This window comes from Podarcis cretensis (assembly GCF_951804945.1).
Source record: "Podarcis cretensis genome assembly, chromosome: 13".
Lineage (NCBI taxonomy): Eukaryota > Metazoa > Chordata > Lepidosauria > Squamata > Lacertidae > Podarcis > Podarcis cretensis.
In genome coordinates this window covers 4,474,274-4,502,194 of record NC_137182.1, presented here as the reverse complement: position 1 = coordinate 4,502,194, position 27,921 = coordinate 4,474,274, and the positions used below count along the sequence as shown (strand labels likewise).

At 45.3% G+C, this 27,921-nt stretch overlaps 1 protein-coding gene and 1 long non-coding RNA gene across 3 annotated transcripts in view; both read right to left on the bottom strand.

Annotated features, from left to right (window-relative positions):
• Window positions 1–26,692, bottom strand: part of LOC307201050 (uncharacterized protein) — a 136,431-nt gene extending 109,739 nt beyond the window's left edge. For both annotated transcript variants that reach the window (XR_013832493.1, XM_079950187.1), the window contains exon 1: window positions 26,546–26,692. Coding sequence is in view for 1 of the 2 variants with exons in the window: in XM_079950187.1 (XP_079806313.1) it covers window positions 26,546–26,577 (32 nt within the window). In the remaining variant the exon portion in view is untranslated. The remainder of the gene's footprint in view (window positions 1–26,545) is intronic.
• On the bottom strand, window positions 657–26,534 carry LOC307201146. The gene is made up of 3 exons (XR_013832584.1): window positions 25,850–26,534; window positions 25,144–25,490; window positions 657–863 (listed from the first exon to the last, which is right to left on the bottom strand). It is a non-coding gene; the product is annotated as an uncharacterized lncRNA (long non-coding RNA).
• Window positions 26,693–27,921: the final 1,229 nt, after the last annotated feature.

The window sequence follows — 27,921 nt, the reverse complement described above, 5'->3', positions numbered from 1 at the left end:
TCCGTAATTTTTTAAGGAGATCAAGAGTTAATTGCGATATATTCTCTTCACTGGCAAATCTGCTCTACAAACATTGTCCATCTCACTCGGAATTCTGTTTCTGGCCATAGCTAATAAGCGCTGCCACAGTCAATTAGCCAAACGCCCGTCCAGCCCATAATGATCTGCCAGATGCCTCAGGAGAGCACACAAGCAGAGATCGAAGGGAGGAAAGCACCCCTTTGTGTTTGTCTTTAGCAGCTGGTAATGTGCAATAATGGCAAATTCCAAGGCATAGTAAATCCCCCATAAAAAATAATTTCAACAAAAATTGGCGTTTTACCTTTGCTTTCTCTACCCCATTTATGCGTCCACCTCTCCCTTCTATGCCAAGAAGGTTCAAGAGCAAGGCATTGAGTGTCATGGGCCCGCATCTGTGGAACTCCCTTCCAGTTGAGGGCAGACAGCCCCCCCTTGAACTTCTGCCACTTGTTGTTGTTGTTGAGTCGTTTAATCGTGTCCGACTCTTCGTGACCCCCCTGGACCAGAGCACACCAGGCACTCCTGTCTTCCACTGCCTCCCGCAGTTCGGTCAGACTCATGTTTGTAGCTTTGAGAACACTGTCCAACCATCTTGTCCTCTGTTGTCCCCTTCTCCTTGTGCCCTCCATCTTTCCCAACATCAGGGTCTTTTCCAGGGAGTATTCTCTTCTCATGAGGTGGCCAAAATATTGGAGCCTCAGCTTCACGATCTGTCCTTCCAGTGAGCACTCAGGGCTGATTTCCTTCAGAATGGAGAGGTTTGATCTTCTTGCAGTCCATGGGACTCTCAAGAGTCTCCTCCAGCACCATAATTCAAAAGCATCAATTCTTCGGCGATCAGCCTTAACCAAAGATTACAAACATAAATAAATACTTTTAGACTTTTTAATTGAATTAATTCTGATTTTATAATTTTGATTCATTATTGTATTGGGTCTCCTGCATGCTGTTTAATCATACTGTGATTAAACAGCATACAAATGGTTGAAATTAAATGAACAAAGGAAGCGGTGTACTTATTCACTGCCAGACCTATTGTAGGGTTGGCAACCTAGGCATCAAAGGCAGGAAGGCCACAAGGCTCTGCCTCCAGAGCTATAATTTTGACAAGATTTGACAAATAGATTCGCTTGGGCAAGTCGCTTTTCGAGACCTTCTGGAACTGCTGCAGAGTATTAAGAAATCCACCCAGGTCCATCCAAAGTACATTGTCATCAGCACAGAACTATTGATCAAAAGTTGTTCTTAGCTGCCACCTCTTCCAGGTGAAAGAAAGCCTTGTAGTTGCTTATGAGCTCAGTGTTATTTAAAAACATTTAAGAGGAACATTGCCTAACATATGGAGTGTTAAAAATTCCATTGGGATTTAAATTGGTCAGACTTTATTTCTGTTTCCCTCTCAATGCAGCTTTTTATGGAAGCAAACTTGGTACTATTGGAACTAAGTTCTGCAGAGTTATAGAGAGAGAGGGATGCTTTGCTTAAATTTTTGATTATTTCAGGCTGGGACAAAATGCTAGTCTGAAGTAGTGGCGTAGCGTGGGGGGTGCAGGGGGGGCCGGGCGCACTGGGCGCAACATCTGGGGGGGGCGCGCGCTCGCACTCGAGTGCTAAAATCCACGGGTTAGGGGGCACAAATTACTTGCCTTGCCCCGGGTGCTGACAACCCACGCTACGCCACTGGTCTGAAGAGTGAGATAAAATAACAAATATATAACTAAATAGCCTTCACTCTAATAATCCTTAGTGATGCCATTACTTAGCCAAATCTGATGGTCCTGATAATGGCATTACAGCATGGAAGGGATTCATCTACATTTTCAACCTTTCAAAGAGCATAATCAAATGGAGGGCATTACTGTACAATACTGAAAGCAATATGTGTATCTCACGCAGGTTAACATAACGTTGAATTGCTGGACCTGCAGCAGCAGAGAGCATTCAGTGGGTAACTTATGGGTCAGTAAGTCAACTAGCAAGAAGGGGAAAGTCAAGGTGTTACCTAGGATATGGTTACCAGATTTTTTTCAAGGAATCCGGGGACACTTTTTTTAAAAAAAATATCATGCTTTATTATTTTAGGAAAGGGTTGCCAGGAGTTCTTGACCTTTTTTAGGGAGGGGGAACCTCAAAGTTGTCGGGCGTGCACCTCGACACAAGGCAGGTGGAGAAGCCCATCTACAAACACACAAACACCCCCAAAAAGAGGTTGGGGGGGAGAGAGAGATCGAGTAAAGGCGCTCGCTGGTCTTGGGAAAACACACATTAAAATACACACACGGCTCCATCTCTCTCTGTGTGTCTTGCAACGCAGTACAGCTCTTTTCTAGGCCTCTCTTTTTCACCATCTCGCTTGCCCCCCCCCAACTTGGGTGTGCAAAATTGCTCTGCGCAATTTTGGGGTGAGCGTTCATCGAGGAAGCGAGCCAGAAGGAAGCTCTCTGGCTCGCGCCTCAGTTTAAATAGCCCCCCCACCGCCAGCAGATTGGCTGGTTGGAACTTTGACGTGGCCGGGACCTCAGGTACTGCTCACTGCCATGGCACCCACCATGCTGCTTCACCGCAAGTCCCCAGGCATAAATCAGGGGACATTAATTAAAATCCGGGGACATTCCGGGGACAGATTTTGTCTGGGGACAGATTGGTGAATCCAGGGACTGTCCCCGGAAACCGGGGACATCTGATAACCCTAGGAGCCAGGGACGGTGGTGTGATCTTCACTGAGGCTGCGCATGCTCAGATAGGTTATTTAGCTGTGAGAAAGTTTTCCTGTGAAAGTTAAGCTGAATCTAGTCCAGCTCTGAATAGGGCTCATCAAAAGGCAAAACCCCTCTGTTTCTTTCTGCTCAAGTTGCAGACTGGCTTGTTCAGTAAACTTTGACCAGGATTTTCCCCCCGGGGACACTGTCTGCTTTATTCAAATGCAAACAAATACCACCCAATTAATTCTGCCACTTTCCTTTTTCAGCTATGTACAGAACCTGACCTGTCTGGATGTACTACAACACAAGCTATTACAGTCTTTTGTTTTTAATGTAATTACTGCTTCAAAGCCAAATTGCAAAATATTTGGGACATTTTAAAGTGAAATTTCAAGGTCATTATATTTGCTCTGCTAATTTCCTAGGGAAACCTATCGGCAGACTTGCCTTAAGCATCCGGGATACTGTTCATTAAAGTATGGCAAATTATCCCCCCCCCCAATGAATTGCTATGTTCTTTTAAAATTCCAGTCTAAAGATTCTATCCATTGTCTTTAATCTTTTTTCTTTTTCGTTTTTTTTGCTTTAAACTATTCCTATTTTTTAATGGCACACTGGAAGTATCAAAATAGGCTAGGAAGAACAAGCATACATTCTGCCATCTGTTTGAAACTCATGTAATTCCAGTTATAAATTACATTTTCATACTGAATGCTTCTGAAGGAGGAGGGGAAAGAAGAGAAAGGCTGCTTTGCTGTTAATCACTTAATAAGAACCACAACCTTCATCAACTTGATTCAGACATGAACTTTCGGGGGGGGGGGGGGGGATGTAACCAATGACCCTCTCTGCAATGGTCAGAGTTGCAATCTTTGTAGAAAACCATTGTTCAGTTCCCCCCCCCCCCCCAACTTGCCGGTAATGGCAATAGTATCCAGGAGAGCCCTGTTCTCGCCCCCCTGCATGCACCACTGCTGCTTTTACAGGAGGGAGGGAGTTTCATAGATGCGGTGCCTTCACCAAGAATGCCCTGCTTGTTGAGTTGCAAGCTTAAGGTGAGAGAGCTTGGAGCACAGGCAGCAGATCCAGTGGAACAGGAGAGGTTTCTGTGGGATCCTTGCTTTCCCATAAGTATGCAAGACTCCACCAACTGGTCAATTGATCTTCTGACCCTCTTTTTTTGTAGTGATTTCTTCTCTTTAGAGCCCAAACTATCACATTTTACCTTTCCCACAAAGCACTTTATTGGGAAAAAATGTGCAAAGGACCAAATTATGACAGGTGCCCTTTGCCCTGACTGCTTAATATCTGTTCACAGCCTCTGCCCAGATACAATATGATTTTCCCCCAGCAGTTTTCCAGTAACAATGCTTTGAGCAGCTAAATTTACAAATCTAAATAAATGTATTAACAGTGAAAACAGGATGGAACAGCCTGGTTGGATAAGGCAGAAGTTTCATTCAGGACAAGGGAGCACCAGGGGTGGTGACGAACCTGTGAGTTCTTGTCATTTGTTCCCAACAACTGGCAATTGGTTCATGAGGCTCCATTTTTAGTTTCATGGAAAGTGGCACACACACACAGACACACACACACACACACACCACCCATCTGGCAGGGTTTCCCCAGCCACTCTGGGCGGCTCCCAACAAAATTAATGATAATAATAATAATAATAATAATAATAATAATAATAAACCATCAAACATTTAAAACTACCCTAAACAGGGCTGCCTTAACAGCCATAGACCAATTACAGTATGCTTAGAATGCATAGGCATACAATACATTAACATTTTTCTTCTACACTTGCACCATGTCTTTGTGGTTTTGAATGTTTGCTAGAGCAGTTTGTTCCAAAATGAGTATCCATGGCATGTACCAGGTTCATATGCAAAGTACATACCAAGTGAGTGACATGTTACTATAAATATTGGTTGTTAAAAATGCAATAAATATTTCGTGTTTTATATGCCAAACAACCATAAATTTAATATACAAAGTTTTGCAATGGTGCATAAAATGACTCCTCTCCCCCCCCCCCCGAATGTGTTTAGATATGAAGGACGCTCTGGGCAGGAAATAGGAAAGAAAGTACGCTTTCTGATAACATGCATGAGGTGCCATGTTACTGAGAAGCAGCCTCAGGGCGCCATATGATGGCCTGTCATACAATAAAATGTATAAGACTATTGCAGTAAATAAACAAGCAAAACATTGGGAGAAGTAAGAGAGAACAAGATGTACACACACACACACACACACACACACACACACACAGAGGGGGGGCACAAGTTGTACAGTACCAAAGATGGAGGGGCAGAACTAGGGATGGCTTTCACTGAAAATCTTAATGTCGAGTTTATGCACATGGATTTTTTTCCTAACCCCTGCCTCACTCCTTGATCTCAAATCGGAAGTAAGAATTCTCTTTCCTCCTGCCCCTAGCCTGGTTCTGCTAAAAATATGAACAATTTTAGCATAGTGTATTTTTTTTTATTATACCCAATATTACACTCACATTTGATGTGCATATACACCCCTGGTTTCCTAAAATACAGCACATAAGCAGATACATACAATAATGCCATATAAAAATTTCTATTACTTCCCAAATTATGGAACAGAAATTTAGTAGTGCATGGAGCCTAACTCTCTTACACATAGGATACATGCAATATGCACATTTTTGCATATAATTAGTTGGGCTTTTAAAACAAACACTCAACAATGCATGAGATGGTCCAATGCAGAAAAAGCTCATTGGAGTCAGAAGTGCCAAATTCCATCCATAAATCACGCCGTAATTTCTTGTCCAGTTCTTGACAGAACACAGAGGGTTACCTAAGAGCAGCTAGGTTAGCGGTGGCAAGATAGCATGTGCAGCAAGTCAAGCCCAGAGTATGAGACAATGCCATTCTTGTGCTCAGAGCAGTTACAGATATGCAATCTGCTGAGCCACTGGGACCAGGCAAGAGAGTGAGTCGGCCTCCGAAGAAACCAGAGGCCTTTCTCCTGGGCATGGTCGGCTACAACAGCAGCAAGAATACTTATCGCAAAGTATTGGAAGACACAAGATCTACCCACCTTGGAAGAATGGCAGATGAAAGTGATAGACTATATGGAACTGGCGGAAATGACTGGCAGAATCCAAGACCAGGGAGAAGAGTTGGTGGAAGAAGATTGGAAGAAATTTAAAGACTATTTGCAGAAACATTGTAAAATTAATGAATGTTAAAATGATGTTGGATTGAAATGAAACGGCTTTAGCAACAAGGCTAAAAGGAGTATGTAAAAAATGGATTGATAATCAGATGAAAATATGAAGCTATAATATGTTAAGATATAGAATTAAGATAAAAACAAAGAGGGAAAGGATTTGCTGAATTAACCATGTGAACTGGAATACAAAAAAGGGAGGTGTGAGGAGGTCAGGAAACAAGTAAACAAAATATAAGATTTTTTCCTAATTGTTTTTTCCTAATTGTTTTTTTCCTAATTGTCTTTTTTCCTAATTGTTTTTTTATTTTCCAGGTATTGTGTATTTTTTTCATATTTTCGTATTCGTAATTTTTCCCTTTTTATTCTGTAATTACTTTCTTTTTTCTGTTTGTAAAACCCCAATAAATATCTTTGAAAAAAAAAATAAGAGAGAGAGAGTCGGCCTTTATTCCCTAGTCCAGGCTTTCTGGCTCTCACGGTACAGCCAAGGACTGCCACAAGCTCCCACTCTCCATACCACTTAATGGTCCCTGTGCTGAGCATTGGCCACACATACTTTGGCTCTACTGTTTATAGAGGCTGAAGATTAGCCACTGAAAGAACTATAGCTGTTTCTGATCATTCATACCCTTTAACACAATCTGTCAATCATTATTGGTTCTGTGGGTCATCTCTCTGTTTTTATTATATTTTACGCATTTTGTTTCATGTTAAAGATTTTTTTCAGCTACAGCTTTTGGAAGTGAAATAAGATGCAATCTAAGCTTATGCAGCAGCCTTTGCTTGGTATAAGCAGTTGGAAAGCTATTGCCTTCTCATGCTGATGATTTAGATTCCAAGCTTCTTTTCCTGGTGGCACCAAAAATAAGCAGGCCACATGAGCCCCATAAGAGCAGAGTGAATAATATGATGCAGGACTGGGCCACATAATAGCTATCAGGTAAAGTCTCTGACACTTGGCATACCCTCCAACATTCCTTGGGTGACAATAGGGACATTTCTCACTCCCCTGACTCCTATCACACCACACCACCAACAGGACACAGCGCACACACTCCCCAGCGTCCTGAGACAAACCCTTTATCCCACTTTATTTTATTTTATTCTTTGGTAGATGCACTAAAAGAAAAACACACACCAATAAATGCATTTTAAAGGTAAAGGAACCCCTGACGATTAGGTCCAGTCGTGGCCGACTCTGGGGTTGTGGCGCTCATCTCGCTTTATTGGCTGAGGGAGCCAGCATACAGCTTCCGGGTCATGACTAAGCCGCTTCTGGCGAACCAGAGCAGCACATGGAAATGCCGTTTACCTTCCCGCCGGAGCGGTACCTATTTATCTACTTGCACTTTTACGTTCTTTTGAACTGCTAGGTTGGCAGGGACCGAGCAGCGGGAGCTCACCCCATCGCAGGGATTCGAACCGCCGACCTTCTGATCAGCAAGTCCTAGGCTCTGTGGTTTAACCCACAGCGCCACCCACATCCCAAATGCATTTTAGAAAGGGGCAATATTAGATATGGATGCACAAAGCATTAAAACACACACACCAAGACTCCTTGTGCTCTGCTCCTCTCCCCCTTTCTTTCCACCCAGGGTGGCCCTGCCCTCTGCCTGCCCCCTCAGAGCCGGCACGCCACGTTGGGCTGGGCCTCGGTGGCAGCAGCCTCACCTCCCTCTTGCCCGTTCACCAGCAGCTACTGTGAGCTGCCCAGGGAAGGAGGGCAGCGGTGACAGCCAGGGAGAGGCAATGGGAGGATTCCCCGCAGCTGCCACCCTGCTATTGTCGTCACTCGGGACAAGCACAGGCTCATCTTCGTCCCTGAGCTCAGCAGTGGTGCTTGCAGGGAAAATCGGGACATTCTGGGATCAAATCCAAATTCTGGGACTGTTCCTGGAAAATCGGGACACGGGGGGGGGGGTACCTCATGGAAGTGTACTGAACATGGGATTCTCACAAAAAAAGTTGATCAAGTAGTTCAAGCGAAAAAGAGGTGCGCTCAAGTTCCTATGTACTCATATTGTTTTTGCAAATGGAGCCAAATTTCATCCTATACGGTACCCTCAGACCTATTGGAAAGGGATCTGGCTGAATGGAAGAATCCAGCTATTGTTTAGAATCTAATTTTTCCAGAAAATATGCGGATTCCATACATGCCACAATGTGAGTGTTCTCTTTTTGTCCTGCAATTATCTGTGATTAATCTTCTTTTGGCACTGTAAGATTTGTTCCATTGCCCATAGGAATATCTTTAAAGTTTTTTGCCTTTGTCACGTTTAATACTAACAGACACAAATTAGGGTAGAAAAGGCGCAGATCTAATTTTGTGTTATACTAGCAGACACTTGAGTCATTCTGATCCCAGCATTGGGAATCATCAGTGCTATGGCATGGTGTCTACTTCTATGGAGCACATTAAACCATTTTATAGTCTTATTTAGTCAAAGTATCAGGCAGAGCTTACATGTATTACTCTACTATTATAAGACATCATTCTGTCTTGATGGTGCCAAGGGAGGGAAATTCAATACAGTTCTCATTTAAAGGTGAAGCTGCCAAATTTGCACTGTCCTAAATAATCTAAACAATGCATGGGACGCGGGTGGCGCTGTGGTCTAAACCACAGAGCCTAGGGCTTGCCGATCAGAAGATTGGCGGTTCGAATCCCCGCGACGGGGTGAGCTCCCGTTGCTCGGTCCCTGCTCCTGCCGATCTAGCAGTTCGAAAGCACTTCAAAGTGCAAGTAGATAAATAGGTACCGCTCCAGCGTTTCTGTTCGCTGCTCTGGTTTGCCAGAAGCGGCTTAGTCATGCTGGCCACATGACCCGGAAGCCGTACGCCGGCTCCCTCAGCCAATAAAGTGAGATGAGCGCCGCAACCCCAGAGTCGGCCATGACTGGACCTAACGGTCAGGGGTCCCTTTACCTTTTTTAATGGGTACAAAAATGCTTTTACTAGGGTAAAGTGAAAACAAAATACAAAAATATTAGGCGAACATTGCTCTGCAGAGGAAAGTGCATATTAGGAGAAATTCACAAACTGATTTGGAAATGTGAAGGATTGAACAGGACTGGAAGAGAGAGGAACTGGAATGGACAGATTTGCCCACCCCTAGTGATGTTGTTGGGGCTGGTCAAAGATCTCCCAAATGCCCACAACAAGAGCAGCAGATAATGGGAGATGTCAGAAAACAGGGCCAGTGTTAGCAACCAACTTGGCATGTGGGCAAACTCACGGACCACTTGGCTGGGGCCTGCTCCTTCCCCTGCCCCCTAACAGCCTGCCTCTTGGGTCACATGGGTCCAAAGGTGTTTAGAGGAAATGAAAGTGTCAGCTGCATGGAGCCTCAGCTGCTGCCTTGCTCTGTGGCAACTCCTGCCATCTGCCTTATACTGTAAGCCAGGCAGAAGCAGGACCCAGCAGGAGCACCTGAAAGAATGGCCTCCAGCTCAAGACACTTGGTTTTTTGTCTCAGGGAATGTGGCAGAAAATTGGTCACAATGGAGGGGAATTATGGAACTGATTTCCGCAGGCCCTGAAGCAGACAAGTGGTCTGAGGAGCTCAAGGCTTCACAGTTCCTGACATACATAGGCCAGAAGGGCAGAGATATTTGCACGGACTGCAAGTGGCAAGCCAGCCCCTGAGGACAACAAGAAACTTGAGATATTGTTTGCAAACTTTGAAGCATATTGCACTCCACATATGAATGTCCCTGTGCAGAGAAAACACTTTTTTGAGAGCCAACAAGGACAGGCTGAATCCATAGATGGATGGTTAACGCCGCTTTGTTTTATAGCAAGGGACTGTGCATTTCATGATGCAGATGATATGATAAAAGACGGTGGGGTTGATCTCCAAAGATATACAAGAGGAATTGTTGCAGGGAGTCAACTTAACTTTTGAGACTGCACTAAAGATGGCTCGTGAAATGGGAAGTCCTGAAATCTTCTTCTACTGCCACTGGGGTGCGGGATTTTTCTCAGAATCAAGGCTGGAGATCCAATTAAAACCACCTCCAGTATTAAAGGGTGTGAACCCAAAAGTAGCTTTAAGGTAACGTCTAGTTTTCCCCTAAGGGAAAAAGCCCTGAGGAGCATCAGTCACTGCAAAGTGATGATATGGGTTGCTGGTGTGTGTGTGTAAAACTGAATGTGTGAAGTTATCAGGGAAAGTTTTTGTGGTATAGTTTTTATCCCTGGTTCCCCATGTTCCATTGAAGAAAATACATGTTATGTAGTGAAGTTTCACCCTGGGCCAGCAGGGGGATGCTGTATATAGTTTTCACTCAGGTCTGTAGATAGCTTTCACTCAGGTCCACGTCAGTTATTTTAGGCGGGAAACGCTGGGCTGTTGTTGCTACAATGTTGACAGCCGGCTGCCTATAAAAGCAGGCCGGCTGAGCTGTTTGCAGTCAGTTCTATTCCAGCTTACAAAATAAAGAGCTACTTGGAGAAATCGCTGTGTCGTCTGCTATGTCAACCCACAACTTAACACTGGCGACAAGGATGGGATCGATGGACATCAGAGCACAGCCAGATGCGGCCAGCCTCTGAACTGAGCTGAATCACTGAGCTGAATCACAGAGCGAAATCACTGAGCGAAATCACTGGACAGAACCAATTCAGAGCTGACTGTTCTGGCTAAGAGCACTGTGTTCCATCCATCGCCCTTCACGCCGGCATCGGAATCATGGCTTCACTTGTGCCTCTACCGCCGTTTGCGCCAGCCTCTGAATCATGGGACTCCTACCTTGCTCGGTTCGACTGCTACCTCCAAGCCAACGAGCTGACAGCAGTATCAAAGGATCAGAAGCGGGGCCTATTCCTCAGACTCTGTGGGCCTGAGGTGTTTGAGACGGCCCGAGCATTGGTTGCGCCTGAAGCAGTCCAGGCAACACCGTGGGACACGATCCAAGAGAAGCTCCGCAACCACTACGCGCCAAAGCCGTCCAAGATTGCTACGCGCCATGCGTTCTACCACCGGAACCAGGCAGAGGGGGAGTCAATCAACAACTACACCACCGCCCTGCGACAGGCTGCAATGCACTGCGAGTTCTGAGACTTAGACGATGCCCTGATGGATCGAATCGTCTGCGGGGTCCGGGACATCCATCTGCAACGGCGTCTCCTCGCCAAGCCAGACCTCACGCTACAGAAAGCCACTGAGGAGGCTGTGGCCTCAGAAGCTGATGAACGCTCCGCCCAGGAGATCCGCAAGTCCAGCAGCCTGCGTCTTGCTAGGGAGCCAGTTCCGGTGCATCATGAAGAGGCCAGCAGTGATGAGGCATCCTCCAGTGAAGACGATGACGTGCACCAGACAAAGCGGGAGCGCAGGAAGTTCCAACAGAAGTCCAAGGGCCAACCGGAATGTGCCGGCTGCGGAGGCAACTATTCCCGTGCCAAGTGTCGATTCAGAGACGCCATCTGTAGGAAGTGTTCCAGAAAGGGCCACATCGCTAAGGTCTGCTGATCGGCTCCGTCTGACACCCCCCCTTCATCGACTCGCAAGTCCAAGTCTTCACTCCAGTCTGCCAAGGAAAGTTGTTTCGCTCTCACCAACTGCCGCTGCCCGTCTGGAACCACGATTGGCCAAACCGACTCACCTACGCGATGCAAGCTGAATGTCACGGTGCTCATTGAAGGAGCTCCATGTGACATGGAGATCGACACCGGGTCTGCCCTGTCCATCGTGTCATGGAGCACCATCAAAAGACTGGTACCCAGAGTGTCCAAAAGGCAACTCGACTCTCACCGCGTACACCTGAGAGACTACCAGGGAAACGACATTCCCGTGGTAGGCGTTGGCCGGTTCCGGATTGCCTTCAAGGATTTTTCGGGCCTGCTCCGGTTGGTGGTGGTCGAAGGTCAGCGGCCAAGCCTCCTAGGGCTAGACTGGTTTGATGCCCTCGGCCTGGAAGTCACCGGCATCAACTGCATCTCTTAACGCAGAGACTGAGGGTCTGGTCAAAGACTTTGCCAAGGTTTTCGACGGCACCTTGGGGCAATATACAGGTACGCCCATCTCCTTTAGCCTTGATCCACAAGTCGCCCCCATCAAGCTAAAGCCACGCCGGGTTCCCTTTGCTCTCAAGGCTAAGGTGGACGAACAACTGGACAAACTGATCGCCCAAGGAGTTTTGGAGCCGGTTGACCACGCCAAGTGGGAAACCCCCATTGTCACGCCTGTCAAGCCAGATGGGTCAGTGAGAATCTGCGCTGACTACAAGTGCACGATCAACAAGGCACTTCAGCAGCACGCTTATCCGGTTCCTGTTGTCCAACACCTGCTGCATTCCCTGGGTGAGGGTAAGGTCTTCGCTAAGCTGGACCTTGCCCAAGCCTATCAACAACTGCCCGCCGATGATGCCACTGCTGAAGCCCAGACAATCGTCACCCACCGGGGGGCATTCCGTTGCCGCCGGTTGCAGTTCGGGGTGAGTGTGGCTCCTGGCATCTTCCAAAGCCTTATGGAGCGTCTCCTGCAAGGGCTTCCGGGCGTGGTACCATATTTTGATGACGTCTTGGTGTCTGCAGACTCACACCAGCAGCTGTTCGAGCGCCTCCGTGCCGTGCTGACCAGGTTCCAAGAGGCTGGGCTCAAGGTAAAGAGGGAAAAGTGCCAGATCGCCGTTCCACAGGTAGAGTTCCTGGGCTATCTTATCGATGCCTCCGGCCTTCACCCGACCACATCCAAGATCTGCGCTATCCAGCAGGCCCCCACCCCAAAGAACAAGACGGAGTTGCAGGCGTTCCTGGGGCTGCTGAACTTTTATAACATGTTCCTGCCCCACAAAGCCACAGTGGCTGAGCCTCTTCACCGACTCCTTAGCACAAAGACGCCTTGGGCCTGGGGTCATCGGGAGACGGCGGCCTTCAACGCGGTCAAGGCTCTCCTTTCATCAGACAGTGTGCTGGTACAGTACAGTGAATCCAGGCTGCTGGTCCTTGCCTGCGACGCCTCACCTTTTGGCATCGGTGCTGTCCTTAGTCACCGTTTTCCAGACGGAAGAGAAGCACCGCTCGCTTACTTTTCCAGGACGCTATCTCCGATGGAACGGAATTATAGCCAGCTCGACAAGGAGGCACTGGCACTTGTGGCTGGAGTGAAGAGGTTCCATGAATACCTCTATGGCAGGACTTTTGACCTCATCACTGACCACAAGCCACTCCTGGGCCTCCTCGCCGGTGATCGTCCAACTCCACCGGTCCTCTCGCCACGCATGCTGCGATGGACTGTTTTCCTGACTGCCTACCACTACCGGCTCATCCATCGCCCGGGGAAATCGATGGGCCATGCCGACGCCCTCAGCCATTGCCCTCTTCCAGCAATTGTGGAAGACCCGGCTCCAGCTTCATCGCTCCTTCTGATTGAGGATCTTCCGGCAGCGCCTGTATCGGCTGCCACTGTGGCCTCCGCGTCTGCCCAGGATCGCAAAAAAGGCCCACCATCAGACACGATCAACGTGAGTCAGTCTGACAGACTTGTCTTTGAAGATTCTTGCCTTTGTCATTGCAACTTAGAGCCTTCACAAAACCCAGTTCCACGTGGCTTTCCATTTAGGTATAGCTTTAGGGAATCAGTACAACAGATTCCAGGAGATGCATGTATTTATTTATTTATTGTATTAAAAAAAGCTCCAAAAGTTTTGACAAATCTTTGGTGAAAAACACAGATATTGTCCGTTAACAGTGAGTAAATGTTAAAGACATCTTATTGTAAAATTTATTTATAATAACTAAACCAATGGTCAACAATATTATACTTTCATACATCAAGATGCAATGTATTAGTATGCCATATTAAAATCCACAAGCCCTGGAGCTTGGAGTAATAGGGAATTAGAGAAAGGAGCAAAAATTCATGCACAACTCATAATTACTCTACATTCCTTTGTATAGCGATTCTAAACTCTATGGTCTATTGAATAATGAAATAACCAGGCTGAAAGGTTTTAGGCAATACACCATGTAAAACCCCTCGACTTAACATGGCAGAAAATACTGCTAACGTCCAAAAGACGTGTGTAAGGATGTGTCCTTCTGGCCAAATCTCATGTTATTAATGCTTTTGCTTACTCTCTCATCGCTGCGGAAAATCAGCTCATGCTGTGTTGTTAAACTACTCTCCAATAAACTACCTCCGTGCCACATAATATCTCTTCTGCATTGGCAATAACTCGGTCAACTAGCGTGGCAGTGCCTGCACTTTGGAACTCCCTACCTATTGAGATTAACCAGGAGCCTCTCTTCAGTTCCTGCTAAAAACATTGCTTAGAGAAGCCTACCCAGATGCTTAGGTGAGGTAAGGTGAGGTAAAGACTCCTCCCTGAAAGAGAGGGGAGTGGTTGTGGGCGGGAGCCTGAACACCACCCCTAGCAGGGGGCGTAGCCCCCTGCCTCCAGCTCACCTGGCTGGTGCTCACGCCCCCCCCCCCCCCGGTGGCCGTCCAACCAGGTGCCGTGGGGGGGGGGCGTGTCCAGCAGCCTTGATGCTGCAGCGTCAGCCTCTCCCCGGCCTCATTTCTCTTCATCGTCCACAATTTTTATCTGTTTTAGTATTTTAACTTCTGTATGTCTCAAAGTAAGGTTTTGACTTTTTCTTGATTTTCTTGTTTTATCTTTTGTAAACTGCTTTGAAGTTTGTTTGTTTGTTTTACAATCAAGCGGCGAATAAAGTTTAGGAAATAAATAAAGAAGGAAATATTACTGTAGGGCAGAGTACCCAAGAAGTTTAATGCAGGAACACCGTGAATAACCTTTCTTAAATTTATCCAGACATTAAGGCTACACGACAATCTAATCAAGACTTTCTCCCCTGCCAGTTTAAATTTTTTGCCCTCGCCAAATAGGGGAGAATTTTTGGAGCATCACAAACTAATAAATACCTTTCAACAAGGCTTCAGTAGTAGTGGAAGCACCCTCAAGTGGCAATCGTATGCCCTTGTCAGCTTTATAGTGATCAGGTGAACAAATAATTGATTCCAATCAGCAGCACCTGGTTTGATAATTGCTCAAGTGGATACAATTCAATAATAAAAAGCCAATTCAGTAATCTAACTCAGATTGCATTAACCTCCCATATACTGCATACGAAAACATTTGTAAAGGTGGTTTTATCATGCCTTTCTCCTGTCGCGCATTGTAATTCTGTTTGGTGATTTCAAAATTTGTTGAATCAGTGGTCACAAGAACCTCACTCAGGCATTCAGAGCGCAAGCTAGGAGGGGAAAATGTGTACGCGAGAGAACTAGGTCCTGTCCTCAACCCCGTCACCCTCCATAGGTTCAAGGACAACCGTTGCCAGTAGGAATACCTCCAATACTCATGTGGCGGGGTGTTCCAAAATGCACACAAGCCTTCATGAGAACAGGGAACAGACAAGTCAGAGCCAATGGGTAGTGGAGCTCCCATGTCCACGCCCACAGACAAGACAAAACAAATACTGTAAACCAAAAAGAGACCTCTCGGACCCTTGATCGTAAATGGATATGAAATAATAGAAATCGTGGGACAAATGAAAGTGTGGTTGGGCCCTCATAAATGTCTCAAAGAATCATGGAGTTGGAAGGGACACCCGAGGATCATCTAATCCAATCCCTGGCAATGCAGGAATATGCAGCTGTTCCCTACGGGGATCGAACCTGAGACCTTGGCGTTCTCAGCACCACACTCTAACCCAAAAGTCCTAAGTTTCTATCACAGTGGTACCTCTGGTTAAGAACTTAATTTGTTCCGGAGGTCCATTCTTAACCTGAAACTGTTCTTAACTTGAGGTACCGCTTTAGCTAATGGGGCCTCCCACTGCTTCCACGCCACCACCACGTGATTTCTGTTCTCATCCTGAAGCAAAGTTCTTAACCTGAGGTACAATTTCTGGGTTAGCAGAGTCTGTAACCTGAAGCGCCTGTGACCTCAGGTACCACTGTATTTCTATCAGAATGGCCCTCCATCTCCTTTTGCCTTTGAGGGGAGCTCTTTCTACAAGCTGATAGGCAATGTCCCTCTTCGATGATCTACCAGGGGTCAGCAAACTTTTTCAGCAGGGATCCGGTCCCCCGTCCCTCAGACCTTATGGGGGGCTGTACTATATCTTTTTTGGGGGGATGAATGCATTCCTGTGCCCCACAAATAACCTAGAGATGCATTTTAAATAAAAGGACACATTCTACTCATGTAAAAACACACTGATTCCCGGACCGTCCGCGGGCCGCGATTTAGAAGGCAGTTGGGCCAGATCCGGCCCCCGGGCCTTAGTTTGCCTACCCATGAGAGTCTACACTTACTATTACACTTGAGCCCACAGATGGCCCACACTGAAAGCGCGGAATGCAACATTCAAGTAACATTTTCACAATTAATTTAGCTTTACGCATTCTCAATCTCTGATCACTGCCATTTTTAAACATTCCCAAGGAAAAGCTGCAAGAGAGGAGCGTCAGTCTCAAAGAGGTGGCTGAATTATCTCTCTTCTTTATAATCTTTTTAACATAATAAGGTTAAATAGATATGCATTAATAATCTGTAAGGACAATAGACATGCCAGGAGTGCAAATAAGCATATAGTAACAACCTAGTATTTATTTTCTGCGTAAATCCATCGTGACAACCAAATCATGGCAATGCTTTAAGGCATCTAGAGCAGATCGACTTAGTATCCCCCCCCCAAGTTCTTTATCAAGCCTGGGGGCTTGATAATGAGACATCATCACCCCAAACTGAATACTGTGTCTCATTATGACAAGCAAGGAAATTAAGGGATTTACACAATGGTTGTATCCTATTTCTTGGCTTTGGGGCAGAAAGAGAAGAGACATCTAACATTGGTAACCCCTTGCAAACATCTACCCAATCAGGTGAAATAATATGAGTGGTGTAAGTCACCCAAACTGGTCCTTTGAAATATGTTACCATAAATTCAGAGAAACTGCCAGCTGCTTTACAGAAAACCACGATCTCAAAATTAGCAGCCTTTAAAGCAAAATCAAGAATCATCAAAAGATCCATCTGCATCTCTCCCTGTTGCAATGTCTAATCAGCACAGCTGGTCAGAGAACAACATATATTCAGAGTATTTCTTTTGTGCATGAAGTGCAAGTTCTGATGCCCATCTTGCTAGAGTTACCGTATTTTTCGCTCTATAAGATGCAGCAGACCACAAGACGCACCTAGTTTTTGGAGGAGGAAAGCAAGAAAAAATATATTCTGAATCTCAGAAACCAGAACAGCAAGAGGGATCTCTGCGCAGCGAAAGCAGCAATCTCTCTTGCTGTTCTGGCTTCTGGGATAGCTGCGCAGCCTGCATTCGCTCCATAAGACGCACACACATTTCCCCTTACTTTTTAGGAGGGAAAAAGTGAGTCTTATAGAGCAAAAAATACAGTACATCACTGTTATAGGAAAAAGGACACACAAGGTAGTTTACTAGGGTGGCTCCAAATATCATGAAATAATTTCCTTTGCAGTGGGTAGTATGCATACATGGGTCTTTCTGGAATGAATATGGAAAGCATGCATCCTTAAACACTAATGTATATGCGCCAAATGAATATAGGAAGCCACTTTGAATGGGCTATAGTAAACAAACCTTAGGCTACAAGAAGCATTAATCTTAGTAAGGGCCAAAGGGCATGAAACACACGAGCTCCAGGATCAGATCTCCTGGTGTTTTTATTTTTACCTAAAAGTGATCAAAAGCAGCTGCAGAAATTGGATTAGAACAGCCACAACTGGAGAGTGGGGGCATTTATTTGCTTCCCTGCCCCCAGCTGCTATTACTCACATAGCAGGAGCAGGAACAGCACATTTTATTAGGGTTTGCACCTGGGGAAAATTTATTTATTTATTTCCGTGAAGAAAGAATGGGGGAGAGAGAATGGCAAGACAAATACTGTAAGGAAAGAGGCAAAGAGGCAAAAAGCTAACAGAAGAAGAGAGGTCAAGAAGCCAAAGGAGAATATTATTTGTTAAGTTGTGGGTGGACATATCAGACGACACAGCGATTCTTCAAACAGCTCTTGTTTATTCAGAGGCCAGAACAGAACTGAACTGAACTGAAGGGCTCAGTCAGCCTGCTTATATAGAGCTCCAGTACAATGTAACTGTAACAATTTTCTAAAACTATCCAATCACTGAACGTCACTTTCGATCCGTTATTTGCATAACTATCTACAGTATCCCCCTGCTGGCCCAGGGTGAGAGCTTCAGTACATAACATTATTCCTGTATAGAAAAAGAACTGGGCAGAGCTGGGAAGATATGCAGGCAAGATGCTTTCCCCTCCTCTTTGCTTGCGCACCACAAAATCAGCCTGCCATCCCCACAGGCCTCTCTGAACAAAAGGCGGGTGGAGCTTGGACTGAGACAGAGCCACCCAAACAGAGGTGCAGGCAGAGGAACTAAGCAGGAACCGATCTCCATCTCTGGAAGTGGCTTCCTCCTTCACTCCACCACTGCCTCAAGAGACAGGTGCTGGCAGAAGCTGCAGATCCATTCCAGCCTTTTTATTCTGCCTGTGTCTCCTCCTTGCCATGATCCTCATGAAAAAATAAAAAATAAAATCATGGGGTGCCAGACACTCCCCGCACACCCTGTACATGTGCCTATGAGCAGAACAAATGCTCTCGCCTGTATTTTTTTCCCCTCCAGGGGAATAGTAGCAGTTATGGGGTAATGGTGGTTTTCTGAGAAAATGTTTCTTTCTATTTTCTCCTGCAGGGCTAGTAGCAGATTGGTAGGAGCCGGTATTTGTCTGCAGACAGCTTCTGGATCATGTGGCCAGCATGACTAAGTCGCTTCTGGCGAACCAGAGCAGTGCACGGAAACTTCCCACCGGAGCGGTACCTATTTATCTACTTGCACTTTGACGTGCTTTCAAACTGCTAGGTTGGAAGGAGCAGGGACCGAGGAACGGGAGCTCACCCCGTCACGGGGATTCGAACCGCCGACCTTCTGACTGGCAGGTCCTAGGCTCTGTGGTTTAACCCACAGTGCCACCTGCGTTCCTCTAGGCACAGCTAGTCCAGTCTAAATCAGTTCAGCTCTGTGGCTTGAGAAAAATAAAACTGGTGGGAAATACAAGTGTGAGGCCTCCATCTCTTGATCCAGTTTGGCACAGCATTCATGTGCTTGTCCTCTTCTTCAACACTGCTGCAGGCTGGTATGGAGCAAGTTTAACAGATTTCTCCCTCCCTCGGCTATTTTTGTTACAACAGTCTAACACATCTAATTCTCTGAAAAGAGATTAATATATGCATTTGCTAATTATTTATCTGAACAGTCCTCGTGTTTATTATTTTAGGATTTAGAGAGAAAAGTCTCTCAGCCTGACCTACTTCACAGGGTTGTTGTTAGGATTAAGCAGGGAGGAGAACCATGAACTTGATTTCCTGGGAGGAAAGGGAGGTTGGAATTTTATGATGAAATTATAATATATTTTTTTAAAAAAAGATCAGGAAGAAAGTGCACATAAAGAAAAGGTGAAACAGATTATACAAGCAACATCAACATAATATGAGAAATTTATAATCCAAATATATGAGACTCACCCACAAGTCACAAATGTAGCATAATAAGAGGTGGGGAATACATAATGAAGCAGCTAATGGAGTAGGTCCGTGTTGTGCCTGGAAATAAATTCTGGGGATTTATGAATAAACATGATTCTTAATAAGGAGGCTCCCAGTGACCCGTCAATATTTATTTTAGGAAACTGAACAAAAAACCACATAACATCATTGCAGGAAACAGTCTCCTGAGCACAAAGATGGTTGGCAAGAAAATTCTTCAGCGTAAATGGAACCCCTGTTCACCGCTCACAGTTGCCAAATGTTTGAGTAGCATTTGAAATTTGGCAGCTCTGATGAAATCTCTTCCCAATCAGATGGAGCAATAGAAATTTCTCAAGAAACATGGCTCAATTTTCCTGATTTTTGTGACAGAATCCAAAGAATAACCACCTCCAGACTGCCAGGTTTTACTATAAGAAGGGAGCCTAGTGAGGCTAGATAGCAGTCCCTGGGCTTTGCGGCTGGCCTGGTTCAGATGAATGACATTCAGCTGAGAGCACTGATCACGGAAGTGTTTTGACAGAAGTCAATAACACCCCCCCTACCTGCTTCTATGGATCAGGATGTGTAGAGCTTTGTAGAGATGGCTTAAAAGGGAAATAATACAAAGCTGTGAGGTGTAAGTCTTGTTGAGCTGACTGGGAACAGTGACTACTGTCCTAACATATTCAACGTACTGGGCAATTGCCAAGAAAGTCCAACGCATTTGACTTCAACGGAGGCAACTTTGCAAAAATGAGGGGACAGAAGAAAGTCGAAAGGGAAGTCAAGAGGGTCGAATCTCTCCAGAGTTCTTGGAGGTTATTAAAAGACACAACAACAGAAGCTCAGCTGGACTGTACACTGCGGATCAGGAAAGGGACCAGCAAGGCCAAGAGATGGCCAGCAGGGTTAATGAGCAGAGGCGAGGAAACTATGAGAGGCAAGACTGTCCGGAAGAAGAGAACGAGGAACATAAACCTTGGCAAAAGAAATGCAAACAGACAATAAGGGGTGAAAAAATTCCCAAACTCTCTGAAAACATTTAGTCCAACAATAACTATTTCTTAAAAACATTGGAAGCAAGAAACAAGTCAGGGAGGTAGTCGAACCACTGGACAACAAGGAAGTTAAATACGTGCTAAAGGTGGAAAAGAAGATTGCAAAGAAGCTGAGTGAATTCTTTGCGTCTGTCTTCACTGTGACACTGTGACTCCCTTTCTCAGGAAGGGAATCTGAGGAACTGCAGCAAATCACAGTGACAACAGGTGAAGCTTTAGTGAGAAATTAAAAACGTGGAGAAATAAGGAAATCATCCACCTAAGTGTTCTTAACCCAGTATCTTCTAACAAAAATATGTAATTTTTCTCTAAGATCAGTCTTCATATTTGACACTTGGAAGGTGCCTAATGCAACAATTTTAATAATGGAATCTGAAGAAAATTAGAAGCTGGTTAATTTAGCATCTGTTCTGGGAAAACTGGTGGGAACGATGATTAAATATAGAATTATCAAGCATACAGAAGAACAAGTCTTGCTGAAGAAAAAGAAGTATGGCTTCTGCAAGGATAAGTCTCATCTAAAAAGCCTTTTAGGGTTCTTTGAGTATATCGCACATGGATCAAAAGCCCTTTAGGAGTAAGCAGTCACGGGATAAGAAAAGAGGTCAGTAGCTGGTTAAAGAACAGGAAGCAGAGAGTAGAAATAAATGGATAGTTCTCCCAGTGCAGGGATGTAGAAAGTGGAATCCCTCAAGGACTGAGATTGTAGCCTGTGCTTTGAACAACCGAACAAGGTCACATGGTTCTAAGAAGTGAGCAATGAGACAGTCAAGTTTCCTGACAACACCAAATTACCAGCTCCTTGGAGAAAAGGTGAGATATAAATGCAATAAATAAACATCAGGAACATAAACATACTTTGCAGGAGAAAGTTTAACTTTAGAACGGATGCAGCCAAAATAATCCCAGCAGAGAAGCTGATGCTTGTGTGTTTCTTTTTCTTTATGGGGGAAACAGGATCAGGGCCGGCTGGTGACAGGAGGCAGCCCTGGTACTGTTCTCTCAGGAGAGGAACCAGCTGACTTAAATGTAAGGGAAAGGAAACGCCAGCTGAGAATCGGGGCCAGCTCAAGGTAGAGCATGATGTGCTCTACCATGGGTAGGCAAACTAAGGCCCGGGGGCCAGATCCGGCCCAATCGCCTTCTAAATCTGGCCCACGGACGGTCCGGGAATCAGCATGTTCTTACATGAGTAGAAAGTGCCCTTTTATTTAAAATGCATCTCTGGGTTATTTGTGGGGCACAGGAATTTGTTCATATTTTTTTTCAAAATATAGTCCGGCCCCCCACAAGGTCTGCCGGACAGTGGACCGGCCCCCTGCTGAAAAAGTTCGCTGACCCCTGAGCTCCACCCACCCCAACACCATGTTTCCTTTAGGGAAAAAAATACTTTTGCTGATGCAGCCAAAATCTGGGGTGGGGGTCCTTGCAGAAAAAAATGGCTTGGGAGGGGGGCAGTTTCAGCCCCCGTTTCCGATTGTGTGGCTTGAGAAATCTGAGAATTGCTTCCTGACGTGCTGCTGCCCTCAGCTTCCCACTCTGACCTTTCCTGGATCCTGAAAATCTGTTTTTAGTTGTTTTAAATTTTTGTAATACTTTCCCCATTATATTGCATTACTTATGATGCTGTACCCTGAGTTCTTTGGAAAGAAGAGTGGGATGAAAGTCCAAACAACAACAACAACAACAACAACAACAACGCTACAGGTTTGAGATTTCTTGAGGTTTTGAAGTCCAGAGTCCCTCACATGTGTTTTGGTATTTGAAGCTGACTAAATAGATTCTGATAATGCTAAGCTGTGAATCTTAAGATCTTGGCTGATGTTTCCCAGGAAGCTCCTTTTTTGGTGCCGGCAGCGGTGGGAGTTTGTAGCTTCAATTTGTACATTAGCCAGAACGTTGTAAGGCAGCCAACCCTCCTCTCTTGTAAGATTTGTAAGAGAACATTATTTAAGATTTTGGCAACTTATTATAACGGAACTATTCATCTTGCAAAATTGCCCAAACAAGCCTTATAAGGCCATTGCTAGCAGAAGGGAAGTGAAGTTGTTACAGAGCGAAGCCGGATTGGAGGAAACAGAGCAGCCTCACTTTCCTATGTGACTCACAAAGGCAATCTTTGGCCTGGAGCAAACCTATCTTCTTCTCTTCTATTTCAGCTTTGCCACTGTTGCAGTTTCTCACTTATGTTGGCCATCAACATCCCCGGGCATCTGCAAAATGAAACTCACCTGTTCCCCAAATTATGCAAGTTAGGATAGCAACTGAACACATGGAACGGATGCGCTATTTGGGAACTGCTCTCCCCGCAGCAATGAGCGGTAGTGCCAAGCTTGCTATCGGCAGCCATTATTTCAAAGTGGAGAATGTTTGGTGGGGTGAATCATAGAATCATAGAGTTGGAAGAGACCACAAGGGCCATCGAGTCCAACCCCCTGCCAAGCGGGAAACACCATCAGAGCACTCCTGACATATGGTTGTCAAGCCTCTGCTTAAAGACCTCCAAAGAAGGAGACTCCACCACACTCCTTGGCAGCAAATTCCACTGTCGAAAAGCTCTTACTGTCAGGAAGTTCTTCCTAATGTTTAGGTGGAATCTTCTTTCTTGTAGTTTGGAGCCATTGCTCCGTGTCCGCTTCTCTGGAGCAGCAGAAAACAACCTTTCTCCCTCCTCTATGTGACATCCTTTTATATATTTGAACATGGCTATCATATCACCCCTTAACCTCCTCTTCTCCAGGCTAAACATGCCCAGCTCCCTCAGCCGTTCCTCATAAGGCATCGTTTCCAGGCCTTTGACCATTTTGGTTGCCCTCCTCGGCTGCTCCAGTCACCACGGCATAGTGCTGCCAGGAGAAAAGGCGGCATTAGGAAAGTCCCCATCGCACTACAGCCAGGAATGGGAACTGTAAGGAAAGCAGCTGACTCAGCAGATGTACCAGCGCAATGACCCAAACTGACTCGCAAGCCACTGGCTATGCAATGCTGCAGCTTGTTAGTGCTTTTGCACCTGATCTGAAAATGGATTTAACAGCTCAGCAATTCGCAGGATTGTTCTGCTAGAAGCACCATTTATTAGGAGTGCTATTCATTGGGCTTGGTACTTAAGATCTAGGCCAGCACAGTGGCTGAGGGACAAAACAGATGGCACAAAGGGATCTGACTTGCATTGGAAAGGAGCACGGGAATGAAAGGGTGCTCAACCTCGCCACCCTTGTCATTTTTATGGTTTAACTGTCCTGTTTCCTGTTCCCTGCTCCCCACCGCACGGCTTAGTTAGTAGCTTCAGGGGAAGAGTTAAATATGTCCTCCTGTAGCACCAAAGGCTGCTTTAAAATTTTAAAACAGCAGAATTTAAAGGAATCTGGTCATGAGTTTCCCAGATGTTGTCTGCTTTGTGAACTGTAGCCACAAGCACACTAAGTGGCCTTATGCAAGCCACTCATGTCCTGGCCTCAGTCTTCCATCTGCAAAATGGGGATAATGATATTAAGTTACTTAGTACTAAAAAGGATTGACAGAATTCTTGAGGTAATATATGTGAAATATTTTGAATGCTCCAAAGGTGCAACATAACTTACAGTGGTGATAATGATTTAGTCACTAATAAATGGACATCCTTAGGGGGCCCATTTTGAATTTGTCCACTGGGAAATGTTACTTAAAATTAATGTGTCAAGGTAAAAAAACAACAAAAAACACCTTCTGCAATATTGACTTTTAAAAGAAAAAGTTCCTTGATGAGAGTGTGTGACAGAGAGGCCTCCATCCTAAAACTGCTTCCCTCAGGGTAGGCGATATCTGTGTGCACAGCAACAACATGCCCTTATATTTAAAAAGCCCACCTGCTCAGAGCTGGTGTAAAGCTAAAGCCACGAGTCAGTAGGACCTGTTTTAAACCTCGCGTTGGCCATGGACTCACTAGACGGCCTTCAGCCATCCACTTGTTTTCAGCCTCACATTTGCGTGAGGAGGATATTAATATTGCCAATACCATACAGGGCCATTTTAAGATGGTTGAGATAATATTTTTGAGCCCTGCAAAAGCACGATATGATAGGTACTTAAACACAGGCATTCCTCCAATATATATTTTAAGCATTTGAATTCCTGCTCTTTCACAGAAAAAAAGAAAGAAAACATCCTTTTCCCAGGCCGTCTTACGATATAATACAAAATACAACCTCAAAAAAAAAAAACAACAAAAAAACAAAAACATCCTCCACCCCTTTGTTATTTTTAAAGCACTATTTCACTATTAAAACAACAAGCCACGACTGGAGACAATGAATTAACAGCCTCACAGAGCAGGCAGCGATTGCGAGGCCATTAAGAGACTCTCCACCACGAATCCCCACAAACGGAGATTAACAGGCAATGAAATGGGATGAGTCTGCAAATAATAAACTTTCAGTTAGAGGCACAGGAATCCCGAAAAGCCTCGACAATGCATTACATGTGGGGCTGTCATTAAAGATGACTCAAAAGCTTTAACTAGTGTGGAATATGGCTGCCAGGATTTTTAAGTGCTAAACACATTTGTTATTACTATAGCTATTATTCTGCCTATGTGCAGGAGGACACTGGTACTTACCTTTAAATCCCTAAACTGGAGGAGCTCTTGGCACCTGAAGGCGTGCCAGTTCCCGTCCCTGTCTGCCCGTGTTCTGAGATCTGCTGAAGTTCTTCTGCAAGGGCTTTGCTTATCAGAGCTGCGCTTTGTAGCAACAAAGGAGGGGGCTTTTCCAGTGTTGGCCCCTCCGTCATGGAATGCCCTTTGTCAAGAGGTGTGACTGGGGCCTGCGCTATTTCGTTTGTGTGTGTCAGTCTGAAGACTCCTCATGTCCATCAATGCAGATGATATGTTTTACTCATTTTCCTAATTGCCTGAAGCACGAAGCCCTCTGTGTATTTTTGGAACCCGTTTTGCATATTTTTATACTACCACTACGCAGGTGGCGCTGTGGGTAAAAGCCTCAGCGCCTAGGACTTGCCGATCGAAAGGTTGGCGGTTCGAATCCCTGCGGCGGGGTGCGCTCCCGCTGCTCGGTCCCAGCGCCTGCCAACCTAGCAGTTCGAAAGCACCTCCGGGTGCAAGTAGATAAATAGGGACCGCTTACCAGCGGGAAGGTAAACGGCGTTTCCGTGTGCGGCTCTGGCTCGCCAGAGCAGCGATGTCACGCTGGCCATGTGACCCGGAAGTGTCTCCGGACAGCGCTGGCCCCTGGCCTCTTAAGTGAGATGGGCGCACAACCCCAGAGTCTGTCAAGACTGGCCCGTACGGGCAGGGGTACCTTTACCTTTTTTTACTCATAATAAATAAATTAAAAAAAATCTATCTTAATAAGTTATGTTCTAATGTTGACATTTTATATAAGGTGATTTGCTGATGGTTATCACAAATATGTGTTTTTCTCTTAGAATGAAAATAACCAGTGGCCCGTGTTGCTATTTCCCCCTTTGGCACAGCTGCTTCCATTTGGAAAAGGTGTTACTTTCTCCCTGCCCACAAGACCAACACACTGTCAGTGATTCCACATGCTATAGCACTAATACACCAGATTTTGTTAATTTAATCTTGACTGTTTTCTAAAGCAAGCAATTAAATCCGGCTGAGAATCTCGCCCCCTCCTGAAATCTCTTTACTTTAGCTCCTCCAAGCGCAGACCTTAAAAGCTTGATGTGAGTTCTAGTTTCGGGTGTCCCACAACACATCAGTCTGGAGCAGACGGATTCAGACACGTCTGTTCTTGTCATTTGCAGCAGCTTAAATGACACAAAAGTATTTTCCAGGGACTCTTCTTACAAAGCATTTGTGTTTGCAATTAAAATTCTTTGCCTGAAAAGGTGCCTCAGTATTTGTTGTTCCTCCACTCTTTGGCCTTTTTAAAGTACCATTTACACCACGCTGACATCTGCACTTCAATGCGATTTTACCCCTGTCCACTTTCTAAACAGCAATAATAACCACAATACAGCTGGGGAAATTAATTTACCTCTCATTGAAGCTACTAATTGCAGAGTGCATTGTCCTCTTCTTCTCTCTTTCTCTCTCTCTCCCTGCCCCCTTTTTCCTCTGACGCACGAGCTCTGTAATAGGTGGCTGCAACTTGGAGCTTGTGAGCTTGTGTAGTAAATTGAAACCTGCTACTATATTTACACACTTTCCACATTTAGACAAAAGCTAATTTTATCTGGAGTTCTATTTGTGGGGGCTGCCAACGTCACTTTATGTTCACATGAATCTCGGGCATCATATGCTTCTTATTTTTATTTACTGATCCTTTGCCAGATCTGCCTCCTTTCTTTTTATCCGCTTGTTTTTAAGAGAATGAAGTAATCTGTTTCAGCAGCCCAGTCTTGGAGAATGCTATTGTATAACTGCAGATTCCCAGATTATCACCAAAAAAGAGGCCACTCAGTGTTGCTGCTGGCAAACCTGCTTTCCAGGATTGCCTGCTCCATTTCCCTCATACTCTGATAGTTGGCGATTTTGGAGGGACCCCCCCCCCCCCTTGGCTTATGGTCTGGATGTTTCTCTAAAATGCAGCCACTGCTGAGCGTGCCCTTGGTGTCATTCATTGCCATCACTGCCATTTTTTCACAACACGTTAACGTCCTTGGAAAACAAACGTCCGCACGCTGTGTCGGTTACGTTGCACTTTGAACAGGAGACGGGCAAATTCCAATTTCTGCTTTTTATTAATAGCAATATGTTTTTCAGCAGTTCAAGATGGGGTGAGTTTTGTTTTCACTGACGACAGTGAATGCGTTTGATTTTAATGAATAGCACAGTGGAAAACCAACTGCACCCTGAAGTCCTGAAAAATGTGCAGCATCTGAGAGATGCATAATTCATGCAACAGCAGCAAGGGCTTCCCTGGCTTTCTCTGGTAACCTCATCTGGCCCCAGAGGAACTCCCCCTTCTGAGATTCGAGTCATTCATTTTGTGTGTCAGCCTGGAATGCCAGATTCATTTGATACCTCCATCATGCATCTGGGTTTTCTGTACGCTCATATGCTCTTGTCATGATTTCTCCGGTTACTCTTGAACACTGCCAGCGGCTTCTGACTTACATAAAAGAATGAATAGCTTAACAGAGGCTAAAGTTACAGACAAAACACGCGAGGACAGATTTTCACAGGTGAGGATTACCCCACACCCTGGCACTTCACTCCAGTGGATCCCCTTTTAGTTGCTGGGTGCCTGGATGCTATTTTTGCCTTTGAAAAAAATCAGCCCCTTGCCATTTTTATAAATTAAAGCAGACGGGTTCATCCAAGTTAGAGGTACTGGACTAAAAAGGGTAACCTTGGTATAAAAAAATAAATGGAAGCATGCTTACATCTTTTTTTAAATACATTAATGTT